Genomic DNA, 15,906 nt, shown 5'->3' with positions numbered 1-15,906 from the left:
ATCAACATCTTGACCTTGTTTTTGAGCTCAAGCTCTCCACACAGACATGAAACCCACCTTAACTGAATCCAGCAGGTCTTTTGGGAAAAACCGCCTCAAACCAACGTCTTTCCTGAAAAAAGAAAGACAGGAGGAAAACATCAGAATGTTTATCGTGGTGTAATTACAAAGAAGAATGTTAATTGGCAAGCGCTTCTGTCTTTATCTGATCTCAGATGCGTGTTTCATCCTCTCCTGGGGTATTGCCAAAAGCAGACACAGACAGATACAGTTAAACAGGCAGGCAAGAGAAGGCAAGAAACCGAAAGCGATGACTAAGTGCTGACTACAGCACACTACTCATCTTTTCCTTTAAAGATGGGGTTGGAGAAAACCAATGGGGAGAGAAAGAGTTGCAGGAAGAAGTGCACAGAGGGTGACCACAGAGACAAAGAAAGATGAGCAGAGCTTTAACAGGAAGTTGGCTAATGACTCACACCCCTCAGGAGAAAAGACAAGTGAAGAGAGTGGGAGAAAGGCTGGAAGCTTAGATCACCCTTTTCCTCCTCCTGTTTCCCCAATAAAGGTCAAATATCAAATTACAATTAAAATAAAAATGTAAAGTGGATTAAAAATATAAAAATGGAGCTTTCAGAAATTCTCCCAGATTGTTAAACTTTTCATAACTTCTTAAAAAGAATGACCATGAAAGAAACTCCTCTCTAAAACGGTTCTCTCAAAATCAAAGGCATGTCATCACAGGAGCAACAAGAAATACAAACAGACAGAAATTATATAATCAAGCTGACCTCAGAGAACAAGCCCTGACAAAGGCCCACTGATTAAACAGCACTGCTCGGGCTCCACAAAGATGACAGCCAACTGCAACCAGCTGACCGTTTACATGCACATTGCTGTATGTTCTGTGGCTCCAATGAGAGAAAACGCTAACAAGAACAAGCCCAATATTTTCAGCCAGTCTTTTCAGATACACTTAGAAAACAAACAGAGTTTACAGTGCAGACCTGCTCAATTTTTCACATTTGTGTAATGTGTTAGGACCAATCTCAAAAGTAATATCGAGTTAAAGCACCTCTGGCTACAATGACTGCAACAGGCCTTGATGGATAATGACTTCCAACTTTTCTTTCCCCCCCCAAAAAGCCAAACTGACTTAGATTAAATAAGCAGAAGGCCACATATTTGATGACTGATGACTAAAAATAAAACCAACATAAAAGAAAACTCCATGTAAAAACTACACCACCCCACCTAGGTTGTCTCTTATGGCCACACACAGAGGCCACCGATCAAATACACTAATTTGAAATTGAATCAAACTGCACTGAAGACCCACATCTGTCATTTCCCCTGAATTTCTTGAGCATAAGGCAGTCTCTTATTTATTTTCGGGGATTATTTTGCTTCCCTAGCAGACATCATTTGGGAATGATGATGACTTTCATGCTCTTGGGCATTCTTGTGTTCTTCACCAGATCTGTGTGTTGAGACAATTTTATCTCCACGTCATGCCTTGGTTTTCTGACATCTGACACCAACTGTTAGAACCTAAAGACAGATGTGTGCCTTTACTAACTACATCCAATGCATTCAAAATACACATGTGGACTTGAATCAAGATGTAGAAGAATTTCAAAGACCATTGATAGATGTAAGATCTCTCAGATCTCAACTGTATATGTAAGAAAAAAAAAAATCAATATAGAGACCCCTTGCAGGTCTATCCGGGAGGATAGTTAAGCCATAGAACACTTGGCAGCATTTATAGGAAATGTGCACAAAAGGAAACACATAAAGGGTAAAGTTTCCAAAAATATGTGAATTTCTGCTTGGACATAAATGGTGTCAAATAAGAAATCTCTTCAAAGAAACCTGAAAATTACACTTGTTATAATGTTGCTACTGGAAGATGAAAAAGTAGCAGCAGAGGTGAAAAACTCCTCCAATTAAAAGATGAACAAAAGTCTCTGGCTTTTCTGCCAGCAATCCAAAACGGTGGCCAGCATGAGCCAACTAGAGCCAACAGCGCCATATATTACCCAAAGCGCATTATACATTTTTGGCGCTTAATGCTCATAAAGGGCCCAGCGGGCCCTGATGGCCAACTGTCAGCTTCCTGTATCAAAGCCCTAGTAGCTCTTTCCATCTCGTTCTCTTGTTGGTTTAAAATATGCATGAGACAACATCTTTTTCCAATCAACTGAGAGAGGCAGCGAGGGAACGATGGAGACAAAACAAAGAGAGGAAGAGCACAGAAGGAAAACCAGATAAAAATAGGGGAAGTGAACATGGTGCAGAGAGACAGAGAATGAGAAGAAGAGACAAAGAAAAGACAGAAAGCATTCCTCTGAGTTAACTGGAGAGCTCGTTAGGCTGACGGGCAGAAAGAAAGAAAGACATGAGTGAAAGAGGACAGCTCATTAGAGTCAAACCAAGTTAGAGCCAAGCCTCATTTAGAGTTCACTTTGTAAATTCTTCAACCATCTTTCAGAGAACCCACAGTGGGACAACGCATTGAGAAAACATGAGTGAAAAACATAGAACAGTTTCCTCTTTAATACCCGTAAATGTAACAACAAGGACTGCAAATATACTCAGCAGCAATTTGCAGCTGCTCACATTTCCGTTTCCTATATATTCAATTTCTTTTGCACAAATCCAGATTTCTAGTCAAGTCAAAAGAAACTTTCTTCGCCAAAAAGTGATACACTGTGCTACTTTTTCTGATCTGTAGCCCCGAAAGCGGTGTTTCAAAACATGTTTCCAGGAAGAGAAATGATGAGATTAGGACAGACTGATGCACCAGAGAGGTTGGGAGCCGAACTGGACTCCTGGAACTCTTTGCTTATCAAGATAATACTTACTCCAGTAGTTCATAGTTAGATTTCTTGTCAAGGGCATTTCCTCTCATCTCTTTAAAAAACCTCCTAGAAATGAATCCAGTGGGAGAGAGAAAGAGAGAAAGAGTGAGGTCATTTTTTTTTCATTTTCTTTTTCAATAAAATGCAAAAACTGCTGTTGCTTTAGACAATGAATAATAAACTCCGACTAATGTTGGCAAGAATTATCAGTGTAGCTGACGGGCAGTCAGACTGTGCATTCTGCAATGGTGAAGAAAACAACTCAAACTGTACTTTAAATTGTTCGTCCAGCAACAACAAAGAAAACAGAGCGCTTAATACTTGGACTGAACCTTTTATTCTTCTTAAAAGAAAAAACAGCAATCTGCATGTGAAGAAATGGAAACAAAAGCAGTGGACTACATTGTGTTACCTAATTTCGAGACAGCCCAGTTTGAGAGCTACATCTTGTTCCACTTGATCTCCGTTTTCTGTCATGTAGTCGTGCTTCACCTGGAAGATGCAAATACACAAAGATGTTTATTAAGACATTTACTTCTCAACAAATGGAGGGTCATCTCGCTCACACACACATACAGGCAATCCTGCTGACCTAGATTATCCAAAGAAAAACACACTTGCAGGGTGTCTTCTAGTAGTGCCATATGCCTTAGTGCTAGCTGCTGGCAGGGAATGAAATATGTTTGGGTGTCTGGGTGTCTCTTGTGTGCTTGTGCATCTGTTTGTGTTTGTACCTGGTGGTAGAAGTAGTTGAGAGTAGGTTTGTCTTCTGTAAACTGCTGCACAAAGCCCTTTGGTAGATATCGGATTCTTAACTCATATCTATGGAGGAGAGAAGACAGAGACGTCACTACGTTACACTAAAGTAAGGATTATTTGTGATGTGAATATAAAGATGTGTGGGTGAACAGAAGGAGGAGAATCAGCAAGGGACGGAGGGAGATTACAAAAGCGCAAGATGCAAGAATGCAAATGAGAGAAGTGCTTGTAAAAATCAGTGTAGCAGAAACAGACAGATAGTTGTTGACTTAGTCACACAAAGCAGGCATCTGTTTCTGTCTCCCTCTTTATGTCCACCGAGCAAAAGGTCTCCACCTCACAATAGAATCAGCACTAAGACTGCCACAATAAAGGTAATGTATACCAGAGCATTAACATCCAAACTACTCAGCCTTTACAGCCACACAGCACCATGCGCACAAGGGCTCTCATCACAATTCAACAGACGGGTCACGCAATTTTTCATGATGCCGGTTGCAATAAATCACTTCTGCTTCGAAATACAATACGGCAGACTGCTGAAGCTAGCCGTTTTTGGAACTACTGACTTTACAAGGCCAAATAAGTCATGTCTAACCGAGGCAGGAAACTGTTTATAAAGCATAACCTACAAGTTCAACATCCTCCAGGAAGGGGCTGGTTTAAGAGATGCAAGCATCTAAAACTCATCTACCTCATGAGGTCCTGGTTATAAACTTTATAAACTTTAAATTAGATTACCTAGTGTTTAGTTTAAGTTTTGTTGCACATAAACAGGGACAAATGACACAACAAGTCAAACACATGATGGCAAACAATATGTCAAAACACGTTAGAAGCCTGTTTAGACATAACTTTGTATTAACATTTTTATTCATAAACTGTTGAACAATTTTTAACCGTCCTGAAGACAGTCCCACAAATCATTCATCCATTTCTGCTGTGTAGCCATGGAGAAATGGTCTAACCAGAGATACCCAGTCCTCCCTGGTCCCAGCCTCCTGCCCTACCTCTTTCCAGAGGCAGGTGTTCCCAAGCCAGCCAAAAGAGTAACCAGTATCCAGTGTATCCTGGTTCTAATCCAGGCTTTCCTCTGAGTAGGACATTCACAAAACACCTCATATAGGTGGCAGCCTACTCTACCAAATCTACTCTGAGTCCAGTGCTGACTGAGCACTTCACCCTTTCTTCAAGGGAGAGGCCAGATAGATATTTGCGCTGCTTTTTATTCTCTTACTCACTACCCAGAGCTCATGGTCATAGGTTAGGGTAGGAATGTAGACTGACTGGTAAGGTGAAAATGCCACTTTCACACTCAGCATCTGCATCACTATCAAATATGCAATAATCTGTCTCAGGCTCCTGCTCTACTTTCCCCTCACTTGTGAGTAAGGCCCTGGGATGCTAAAACTCCTCCACCTAAATTTATCCCCCAGTAATTAAAAAAATGTGACCCATCCAAAATAGGAGAATCCTGTCTGGTCCCTTATAACAGCAGTCTAGCTTGCAATTTGATGTAGTGGCTCTTATCACAACATTTTAAATACAGGCTTCATCTTGTACCTCCACTCTTCATTTGGCCGTGCTTGTTCATATTTCTCTCTGACGTGGGACACGCCCAAATCTGGGTGGAGCCAGTGCACTTGGTCTTTGGATTGACCGTTACTGAGCCGCAGGCCAAAACATGAAGTCCAGCGCACTTTGTTGATGTCTAAAATCTTCTGGATGATCCCCTGCAGACAAAGGGGAAATAAAATGACTGATGACTGTGCAAATATTACTTCATATCTATGAAGGTAAAATAAGCATAATTACAGTCACTTTCTATTGTATCTGTGCTGTCCCTGGGTGCCGAAAACACCTGTATAAGTTTGATATATTTTAAATAAAACAAAACTTTTTGTTGTGTCTTTTTGGTGCATTTATTCAATGCGCCTAGCTTTACTTTATTAACTCAGCCAATGTTTCCCTGACATTTTGGATGAGACCATCGATTTTTTAGTTTACGTCTGCGTGAGTTTGTGTCGGAGACTTCAAGAGATTTAACGCGACATTCCCACCCAAACAACTTGACAGACATCAAACACACGCGCACAATAATGCTCACAGAGCCATGTGTGCTCCCATGTAAAACGCTGGGGGGTCTGACCTAGATACTGAAGTAGAGAGGGATGAAAAGAGAGCAGAGGAGATCGGCAGTGACGTATGACCACTAAAATTTGAGCAGAGCTAGGTAGTTTCTACGTCACGGCGGTGGATCTAAAAGCATCCTGCTAAGTAAACCTACACTAGCACGCGCACACATAAATGGTGCCCTGAGGTGACATGCATTAGCAAGCAAAATATTCTCAGTGCGTTTGGGCCCGTTTTAACAGTGCCGACAGCTAGGACGTTGAGATGAGGACAAATGGCACAAAAAAAAAAAAAAAATGTAATTTAAAAGTACTCCTGGGTGACAACTGTCACATTTTGACCTGAGAGCGTTATGAGCACTGAGTATTATTGGCTACTTCTTACTCTAAATAAATGTTGTGGGTCTCAGTTAATCGTAATATTGTGACACCATACACAAAAAGCATCTTACCCTGACATCGGTTGCATCACCATATCTTATATTGGAAGACCAGCAGCTATTTTCTGTGTTGCTCTCAAAGTGATGGCAGACTTTCAGAACCCTGTCCACGGAGCCGGCCATGGTTCGGTCCGATCCCCCCGCACTCAGTCGGGACTTGGCCCCTTCGAGGAGGGTGTGATTCAGGTTGGGGTCCAGGTAGGCTGTCGCCATGGTTTTCCCTGCAGACACTGCCGCTGCTAGGTGTCTGTCATATTCTGAGAGACAGAGGAGAGAAAAACGGATTTGAATTAAATAAGGAGCAATCTAATTATTAAACTTAACAAGTCCTGTGATAGTTGAATATTTTAAAATATCTTTACAATCGATTCCCATTAAAAAAAAAACAAAAGCAAAATCAAGAGGTTGTTTTTTTCTGTAACAGAATAATGATAATTCTCTGGGTCTAACATTTAGTCTAGTTTCATACGTCCAACCAAGGGCACTTGCATGACAGTAGATTCGTGTGGATTAATTAGCCTAATATGTACAAGAACACAAATGTGTGTGAGCCTGATTTTAAGTACACTCACCAAACCACTTTGTTAAGCACAGCGGTTCAACTGCTTATTAATGCAAATTTCTAATCAGCCAGTCACTGGCAGCAACCCCATGCATTTAGGCATGTAGACATGGTTAAACCAACCCGCTGAAGTTAGAAAGATGATTTAAGTGACTTTGAATCTGACAAAGTTGTTGGTCCTGGACAGGCTGCTTCAAATATCTCTGAAACTCCCGATTTGCTTATTTTCTCACACAAGAAACAGAGAAAAAGAGAAAATATCCAGTGAGCAGCGGTTCTCTAGGCTCCTTCAAAAATGCCTTGTTGATTTCAGAGGTCAGAAGAGAATGGTCAGACTCCTTCAAGGTGGATGAACATGTATACATGTTGAAGCCTGAAGCAGATGAGCTACAGCGACACACCTGGTGCCACCCTGCCGTATAAGAACAGGAAACTGAGGATCATATTCACACAGTGTCAACCAAATTGTACAAGAAAAGATTTTTTTTTTTTTTTAAAGCTTTCCTGTTCTGATGAGTCCTGATTTCAGTTGCTGAGTCAGAATTTGCCTTAAACACGAAAGCATGGATCCATACTGCCTTGTATGTGGTGATGGTGTCATGGTGTGAGGGATTGTTTCAAAGTACCGGTTAGACAACACATGTCCATCCCTTTATGACCACAGTGCACCCACCTTCTGATGGCTACTTCCAGCAGGTTAAAACACCACCCCACAAAGCTCAAATAATCTCAAACAGTGAGTTCACTGCGCTCAAACGGCCTCCACAGTCACCAGATCTAAATCCAAAAGAGCACCTTTGGGATGTGGTGGAACAAGAGCCAATAGATGTGCAGCAACTGTGTGAAATTTTAAAACACATTGTTGAATTTGTGCCACGAAGAATTTAAACTGTTTTGAAGGCAAAAGGGGTCAAACCAAGTAACCCAGTAATAGTAAGGTGTACCTGTACTCACTCCAGTCAGTGCATGATAACAATACTTAGTTTAGAACTAGCCAAGACACACAGAGACAGTAACTTTTAATTTAATCCACTTTGAGTCAAAGTAGGGCTACAAATAACTATTTTATCAATAAAATGTAACAGTGTCCAAAAATTTGCACACATAACCAAGTGACAGTGATGTGTAATTTTTAATTTGTATAGTCAATGGAGTCACTACTGTTTCACTTTCCCTCTCCTGTTGAACTACAGATGTGCTACATTTGTTGTTGTTCTCACATACTCCTTAGACCCTTGCGTTGTTCTAAACTGTGTGCTGCAAGTATCTATTCTTCATGTGTTGTTTTTCACTGAGATACAATACAATGAACAATAAGATACCAGAGAGAGAAATAAAGAGAGAGGTGCAGTCAAGGTCAAGGCTCATTATGCAAGCACCCGTGCCTATAACACAGAGAAGACAATGGATCGCAGGCCACCATTTTTCCTGAATAAAAAGTTCTGACATAAACGCACTTCCTGGAATTTCATTGCAACTCCATCTGGAAATGCCTGAGAAGAACTAATTTCTCTACATAGGAGCGTGTGTGTGCGCACGTTGTTGTCATCATGGAACCGAGAAAAGACAGCAAGATCTCTTTCATGCTCCATTTTTCTACTTCCCTTTCTTCCTGTGAGTCTCCTCTCCCCATCCATTAAAAAGGAAAATGGATATGTGCTAGCAGGTAATTACACCTGAGAGAGCGTGCACACACAGGCATGCGCGCACGCTCACACTGAGATAGCTCAAAACAGAGAGACTGGAAAGAGTTGAGTGATAGATTACAGTAAGAAAATGTGATCCCAACTTAATCTGCCAGTTCCAAATGATGATGACTTTCACATCAACAAATTAAAACTCTCTTAAGCTCTCTTTCTCTCTTTCTCTCACTCACACACACACACACACACACACACACAGCTTTGGCTGTACACTAGTTCAGTTCCCATGGAGTCAGATGTCACACCGTGAGCGTGAGGAGTCTATGCAGAAAGAAGATTTCATTCATACCTCTCTCCCAACACATGGGGAAGGGGCTACAGCCACTCGTCGCCATGGAAACGCATGTCTCTCCCTCCCTGTGCCTGTCCGCGTCGAGGACAGACAGGCAACCTGCAGCTTCACAACCACGCATCACATGCAGTGAAGTTCCCGTCCGCAGGAGTTAAACAAACACACTAAGCTCCTGACACAGCTGCAAGAAAACCCTCTCATAATCCAAACACTAATTTACACAAGCACGCCGTCTCCAACGAGGAAAAAACAAAACAAAAAGTCTCTCATTACAAAGTTTGCTTCTCCTTGGCAAAAGCTGCAGTAATAGAGAAGTAATAGAAGCAATCCAGAAAAAGGAATACTTTGTAGTTTGCTGACAATTTGTCTGCAGTTTGAAAATCCAAGAGAAAAACAAAATCAAGGAAAGTTTCTTCGTGTTTATGCGTCTTCTCTTAATCTTTTCCTGTTATCCAAAAGCTCCACAACACAAAAAAACCTCTCCAGAGACAGAAAGTTACTTTCATCCACAAGCTTCACTCCTCCTTTTTTTTTTTTCCTGTCCACTCCTCAGTGGCCCCTCTCTGATGACAACACACTGTTTGCTTTTTGCCCGGTTTCTGCCCCATGCCTGCACTCCATAGTTACACAGTTGCCTTGGAAGTGTCAGGAGGCTTTCGAATTCGGCTTATTTCATTCAGCAAAGTCCCCCGAGTTGTTGAGAGGGAGCAAAAAGTTTAAAGCCAAAAATCCGACAGTGCTCATCCAGAGGACCTTCAGTTAGCCAGTGGTCAGACACCGAGAGGCAATTACTGTGTTCAGTAAGAAAGAAAGAAAAAAAATCTTATCTTGGAAACAAAAGTAAGAGAAAAAGGTCGACCAAGAAAAAAACAAAGCCAAGAGAGAGAAAGAAAGAGAGAGAGAGAAATGCAACAATTGTTTTAAGGTGAATGAGAAGTAAAAGAGGACAGAGCAACGCAACAGAAAGAAAGTTGAGTGGGGAATGAGAGCGCTCCAGAGAGGGCTGCTGGAGGAGCAGGAGGAGCCAGAAACTATTAATATGCTAATCCTGTCCCCTCTATGCAATAAACCCTCCCACTTTAGCTCAAGCTGACCTCAGAACAGTTCTCATCTTGAACTAATATTAACACTGCTCAAAAGAGCAGTCCCTTAGAGCTACTCTGAAAGTCCTCCTTAGAAGCATAATGCGTGTGTTACTGAAGAGAGGAGATAAATATTACTTAAATTCAATAAAAAAATAAAACAATATCTTTATTAACAGAATTTAAAGACCGTTTCATACTGTCGTTTCATAATGGCATACATGACCTCACTCATGCAGGGTCTTGCAAGCTCAATCAACCACAACACTACCCTGAACTCTATTTCTTATAAACCACCATTACAGCCAAACGACAAAAAACACACTTCCTTCTTTCAGACAAATATGTTATTTATTTTATAAAGAGAAAAAAAACCTTCTTCCACCACTGTTCCCAGTTTGTAAACTAGCAGCTGCACCCAATATGGCAAATCAACCCACTTTTAAATCACAAGGTTTTCAGAAGATCACACTCCACACTGCATAAAAAGCCCCTCAGCCAGAAAACACACAGCTCCCCCACCAACTATCCCTAATAAAATGTCCCCATACCCAGCTCTATCAGGCTGCTTGTTTAGTGCTGCTTTCAATTTCTCTGTTCAGCCAAGCGGCAACCTTGGCTGAAAAACTAAGTCAGCGTCGAGGTGCCAAAAACTGCCACTTGAGGCTGGCTCTAAAAGCCAGTCGGACCGCACAGATCTCCCTCCGTAAAGCCCAACTACATGAGAACAAAAAATGTTTATAACCAGGTATAAAACACCATTTTGGTCTGGTCCTCACCTTAAGTAATTCAAGTCACTGAACTGGACCTTTCAACTGTGTTTCTGGTGTTGGAGCATTTGTAATTAAATGATCCACTAAATAAAATGGCCCGATGCGAGTTACAGCTCATGCAAAAAGTTTTGGTGAGTGAAATTCAAGCATTTCATTACTCTCTAGTTAAATAGCAGTAATTATCAGTTATCCATGTTTGTATTGCATCTGTATACCTTAGGGATACAGCTGGTTAACAAAGGCTGTGCTCAGCTAAACGTGGTCACTTATGTGGCACTAAGCCAGTGCCCAAAATATTACCTTGGCTTTGAAAATAATTCTATTATTTGAATTAAATGAGCAATTAATTAAAAGGAGCAATCTGACAGATTATGCTGCATGAATATTGTATTACAGAACAGCCAGCAAGTTGGAAAACATACCCAGCTGGCAAAGTCTGGGAGAATGTACTAACACCGGAGAAAATGTTTAGCTGTACAAAAACATCCAAATTATGGACTTTTTTTAAATGTTTAATTATGTGTGAACACATCTCACCTGAAGAACAAAAACAGGCCTGAATACTAAAAACACATAAGTGTTCACAAAATCTTAAATTAGCTTAAAACTAAAGATTTCGCCTGTAAGTCCCAAAGCTGCTTAACTGAGCAGCCATTTGGGTGTGCATATGTGTGTGCACGTGTGAGTTTCCTATAATTTGCGGCCCATCTCAGGCATAGGCCATTGTTATGAAAATGGGAAAGGGGGTTAGAGTGTGGATGTGGGTGTGGGTGTGTGGACTATTGAAAGCCTTTTGTCAGGGGGCCGGATGTTGCCATGAATGGGAAGAGCCTTTTGGGCTTGAGCCAAAGTCTCTGTTCATATTGTGCTGTGTGCTTATGAACATGTTTTTTAAGCACAGGAGGGAAGCACAGCACCCACTACCTACTTAATGTAAATAACATTTGAAAGCAGCAGGTAAACCTCAAATCTGCACTATCAACTTTGATGTGGTGATGTTTTATTAGCGAACAATCAGCGTGTTTGTTTCGATGCCTTGAAGGTGAAGAGCTTTGAATTTCAAACATGTTAGATTTTTACCTCATGAATAAAACACACATTGCAAGCAGAAAACAATCTCCACACAATCTTTTACTCTGTCACAGCTCATTAACTCTTTACAATGTTTAAGCTCGCCCTCTTCATCTGTAGTGCAGTTATTAGGCAGTACTACAGACGTCTGTCTGTCGAACACAAAATAAAGTGACTTAATGATTAGACTAATTAGATGATTACACCGAAATTAGAGCATGAATAAAATGTTCAAAAAATATACCTGGGTAATATGTTAAAATAAAACACAAGACAGTGGTGTCATTCTAAAAACATCCGGTCCAACCAACTCTTCTTCCTTTTCATTTTTTCTTACTTCCTCACACCTGGCCATGAGTATTGTTAAGCTATACTCCAGAGGGAAGCTCTGAACACGTCACAGAAACGTCGGTGCTTTCAGAAACAAAAAGTAACATCATCTGATAAATTAATCCGTCTAGATGATAAGTGGAGGGGATTAAAAGCCAGACAAAGAGCTACTTGTGTAGCTTGTGGACATGCAGCATTAATCTGCAGTAAGTCCTCAGGTAGGCCCGCACAATTAACTGAATTTTAAATCTTGTTCGTGATTTTGGCCTCCCAGAATTGAACGAACATAATCGACCGATACTGAAAATACGTGCTCCACAAAAGCAAACCAAGGAGAAGCAAATAAAGCGCTCCCTAAATCATTGCCAGACGACATGCCTGCATCTGCCAATCGCAGCTGTTCCCTGCACCGCACAGCTTTTGTTTTTCTGGAATAACAAATAGCAGACTGTCAAAACTAAATAAATATCTAGCACTGCAGAAGGTGAAGAATGAAGGTGAAGCTTGTCTGTGGAAGCGGATTATTGCCTTTAGATTTAGCACAAGTCATGTTAACTAGGAACAAATCACATGCAAAGAGTGCCGTAGAGCCTACACCATAAAGCATCACAACTTAACTTGTTCAACAAAATCAAAACACAGCACTAGCTCCAGTATACCAAATGCATGAAGGCCAAGAAAAACATGCAGTGGTTGCCAACATGAATCTTCCAGTGTCAACTCAGATAGTCATAAAAATCTGTACAGCGCAGCAGTGCATCCATCCAGCTCACAAAGACGCACCGAAATCATGAACATAGTTGAATCTGCACAAAGATGTCTCTAACAAACATGCTGAGCAACTGAGACTTCAGGAAAACGTAAACATAGGAGATGTACTTCGATCCAGTGAATAAATACTTTATTTGAAACTTATAAGAAGTTTCGTTTATCAAAAATATCAACAAATATAAAAACGGGAGCAGAGCGTTGTTGATTTAATTTTGTTTTTTAAATTATTTATTTTTTTCTTTCTACACAATACATTACATTTAGGGGAATAAGGAGGACCAATTTTATGTTGAGAGCGCAATAAAAATGTTTTAGTCACTATAAATCAACAAAAAAATCATGATAGATAATCGGGGTACAAATACTGAGCAAAATAATCTTGATAATCACTTTGGCCACAGTCGTGCAGCCCGACCCTCGGGTTGTTGTTTCAAGTTTTCTGTCTGCAGTGTAAATATTTTAATTAGACACACAGCCTCTCACCCTCTTCCTCACTCCTGCTCACTAACGACACCAACATGTCGACACAAACGCACAGATAAATAGTCCCCCTCTGTTTTCTGTCTTCTTTAATTGTCTTACCCAATCACAGACATGACTCAAATAAGCACTTGTTACTAGTTCAGCTGTTCATTAGCGGAAGCACAGAGTCTGACGATGTATATTTGTGCACTTTCTTCAAGGATGCCTATAATAGGCTGCCATGTTTCTGTTTTCTGAATAAATAACTGTGTAGACCACAAATAGGGAAATACAAATAAGATATGATGATATAATATACATTTTATCGTCATATCATATAATAATACATTGCTACATTCCCATTGTCATTACTTTTTGGGAATAAAATAATACAGATAACACATGTTTAATGTTACCTTTGAGTAAATAATAATAAAAACTGAGAGGCAACTTAAAAGCAATATCTTAAATTGATGTTTCTATGGCAACTGTGGGTCAGCTACTTACCTGTGTAGTAGGCAATCCTGGAAATATCTGAAAGACAAATGGACAAAAATTATAGAGTTAGCCAGTTTGTTAAATTATATGAGATTTGCACAAAGAAATGATCAAGTCTGTTCAAAACTTAAACAGAACTTTATTGAGTTAATTCCCACAGCAGGTGTCCACAACTCGATTACTTACAGGCTGTGAATTGTAGAACGGATGTATTGCTCCACAATGCGTCAAGTTAAATAGATTAGAAATCAATCAGTCCCCTGTTTTGTAACACACACACACACACACACACACACACACACGTACTTTTCACTGAGACATTGACAGATTGTTTTTACCAATCGATACCCCCTTTGTGACAAGATTTAGCCTCGCTCCTTATAGGCTGAAGCTTCATTGTTTAAACATGTGAAAGGCCTAAAGTGGGGAAACGCCACAGAACGGGGTTATTGTTCACCGTGATCGGGCAGCTGTGAAACCAGGATGTTACAGGCCGTGATTTAACCTTTTTGCCTTTGATTGGAGGCTCCAATAAAACATACAATGGTGCTGAAGGCTGCAGAGTTTAGCTGCTTCTATTTAGCTTCTTCTCTGAAACTGCCAGTTTCCCATAACCCCTCTCACATAGACATTTATGTGTACATTCAGAAAACCATAATACTAGCTTCTAAGAGCTAAAGGTCAGACTAATGTTTTGTTTTGTTTTAATTGTGCAGGAGGAAATTTAAGTCCTGGCTGGATTCAGTCTGTGGTTAGGAGGAGACACAGTTGGTCAGACTAATCAAGCAAAACAAAGCTTCTCAGGTAAATGTTTTTTGGAGGTTTTTAAAAACTTGGCAAGCATAATTAAGCCGCCTTATTTTTCATGCATTACAACACACACGGTATGTGACTTGACAACATATTTAGCAATGGTAAATACTGCCGAGCAGGCTGAAAGCAAAAGTATCAGTCCCACTCTTATTACTGTACTCTATAGGTCCCCACACACCCACAGGAAGTCTAGGAGAAGCCCTGTGGGAACATGACACCGAGTCATAGCAATGATAGGGCTGCATGTAGTGGAGGGCAAAAGGATAAGTGCTTAAGTGCTTTGGAAACCCTGATCTACACAAAAATACTGGGTAAACACGCACCCACAGACCGACTGCAGGGACTGTCAACATAGATGATGTAAGTAACGGCTGGAAGAAAACCTACACAAAGAAAGAAATGCCATCAAGGTGACTCATGGTGGGTGTGCTATCGAAATGCTGTGTAACATGAAACTCTCATAGTACTGTTTATGAATGCGTGCATCTATAGTGGTGATGGTAATAAACAGATTCAAATACCTCACCGGTGACCACCTGCAATATGACTCTAATTGCAAAATTGTCAGCGTATTACCTTCAGCAGAGGCAACATTAATAATCAGTTTTCCATTATTAATATTTGCAGTAAACTGAGGTCTGTGTGTGATTCTATAGCACTGCACAATAAAACAAACACGACCTTATCATGGGAAGATCCAGACATATCAAATTGCACCATGACATATTAGATAACATCATGGCAGTGCTTTCACTGATAATGTAATTCTAGGAAACCTCATTCCTCTCCAATTTAATTCAGTTTCATTTATATAGCGCCAAATCAGAACAGCAGTTGCCTCAAGGCACTTTATATTGTAAGGTAAAGACCCTACAATACTATGTCCTCTTGACCCAATCAGCGGGGAAGCCAGAACACAGCCCACTTCAAGTTGCAAGCACGTATATTTTATCTAATCTCCTCATCTGCCAAGTATCACCCTTTGAAAATCAAAGACAACCATTATTATATCACACCATGATAAATGGGTTAACTTAATCCTGGGTGTCTAATACAGACCAGAGTAAACTGATATAGACCAGTTCATGATGGTAGAGTCTGTTTTATAGTCCCTATAATGACCTCTAGATAGACCTGAAACCTATAGGCACCATCTGTCCCCTGGATGCTATCAGCGCTCCACGCCGTCTCCATTTGCTTCTCAATGTCTCTCTGTTAAGAGCGCAGGGAAGGTTAAGTGCTATGTAGTCTGAGATCCACAACAATGCTGGCATTGCTGCAGTCTGCATTTGACTCCATAGGAGACAGTGGTCTTTTCAGGGCTTAGAAACAAGATGAGACAGCACCTGAAATGCTG

The 15,906-nt window shown here is 40.6% G+C and overlaps 1 protein-coding gene across 10 annotated transcripts in view; it reads right to left on the bottom strand.

The window, feature by feature from the left end:
- ptk2aa (protein tyrosine kinase 2aa) overlaps positions 1 to 15,906 on the bottom strand; it is a 64,103-nt gene that overhangs the window by 31,711 nt on the left and 16,486 nt on the right. For 9 of the 10 annotated variants that reach the window (XM_005478438.4, XM_013270664.3, XM_005478439.4 and 6 more), the window contains exons 2-8: positions 13,746 to 13,772; positions 6,205 to 6,449; positions 5,184 to 5,353; positions 3,596 to 3,683; positions 3,274 to 3,353; positions 2,865 to 2,927; positions 58 to 112 (exon numbers count right to left, since the gene is read on the bottom strand). In XM_005478438.4, the coding sequence (XP_005478495.1) occupies positions 58 to 112; positions 2,865 to 2,927; positions 3,274 to 3,353; positions 3,596 to 3,683; positions 5,184 to 5,353; positions 6,205 to 6,449; positions 13,746 to 13,772 (728 nt within the window). Of the gene's footprint in view, positions 1 to 57; positions 113 to 2,864; positions 2,928 to 3,273; positions 3,354 to 3,595; positions 3,684 to 5,183; positions 5,354 to 6,204; positions 6,450 to 8,746; positions 9,650 to 13,745; positions 13,773 to 15,906 lie in introns of those variants that run through there. The other variant, XM_013270665.3, reaches the window with a different exon arrangement.

The sequence above is a fragment of the Oreochromis niloticus genome, linkage group LG22 (assembly GCF_001858045.2).
Source record: "Oreochromis niloticus isolate F11D_XX linkage group LG22, O_niloticus_UMD_NMBU, whole genome shotgun sequence".
NCBI classification, from domain to species: domain Eukaryota; kingdom Metazoa; phylum Chordata; class Actinopteri; order Cichliformes; family Cichlidae; genus Oreochromis; species Oreochromis niloticus.
Note: the sequence above shows the minus strand (reverse complement) of the source record. Positions and strands in the feature narration are given on the sequence as shown.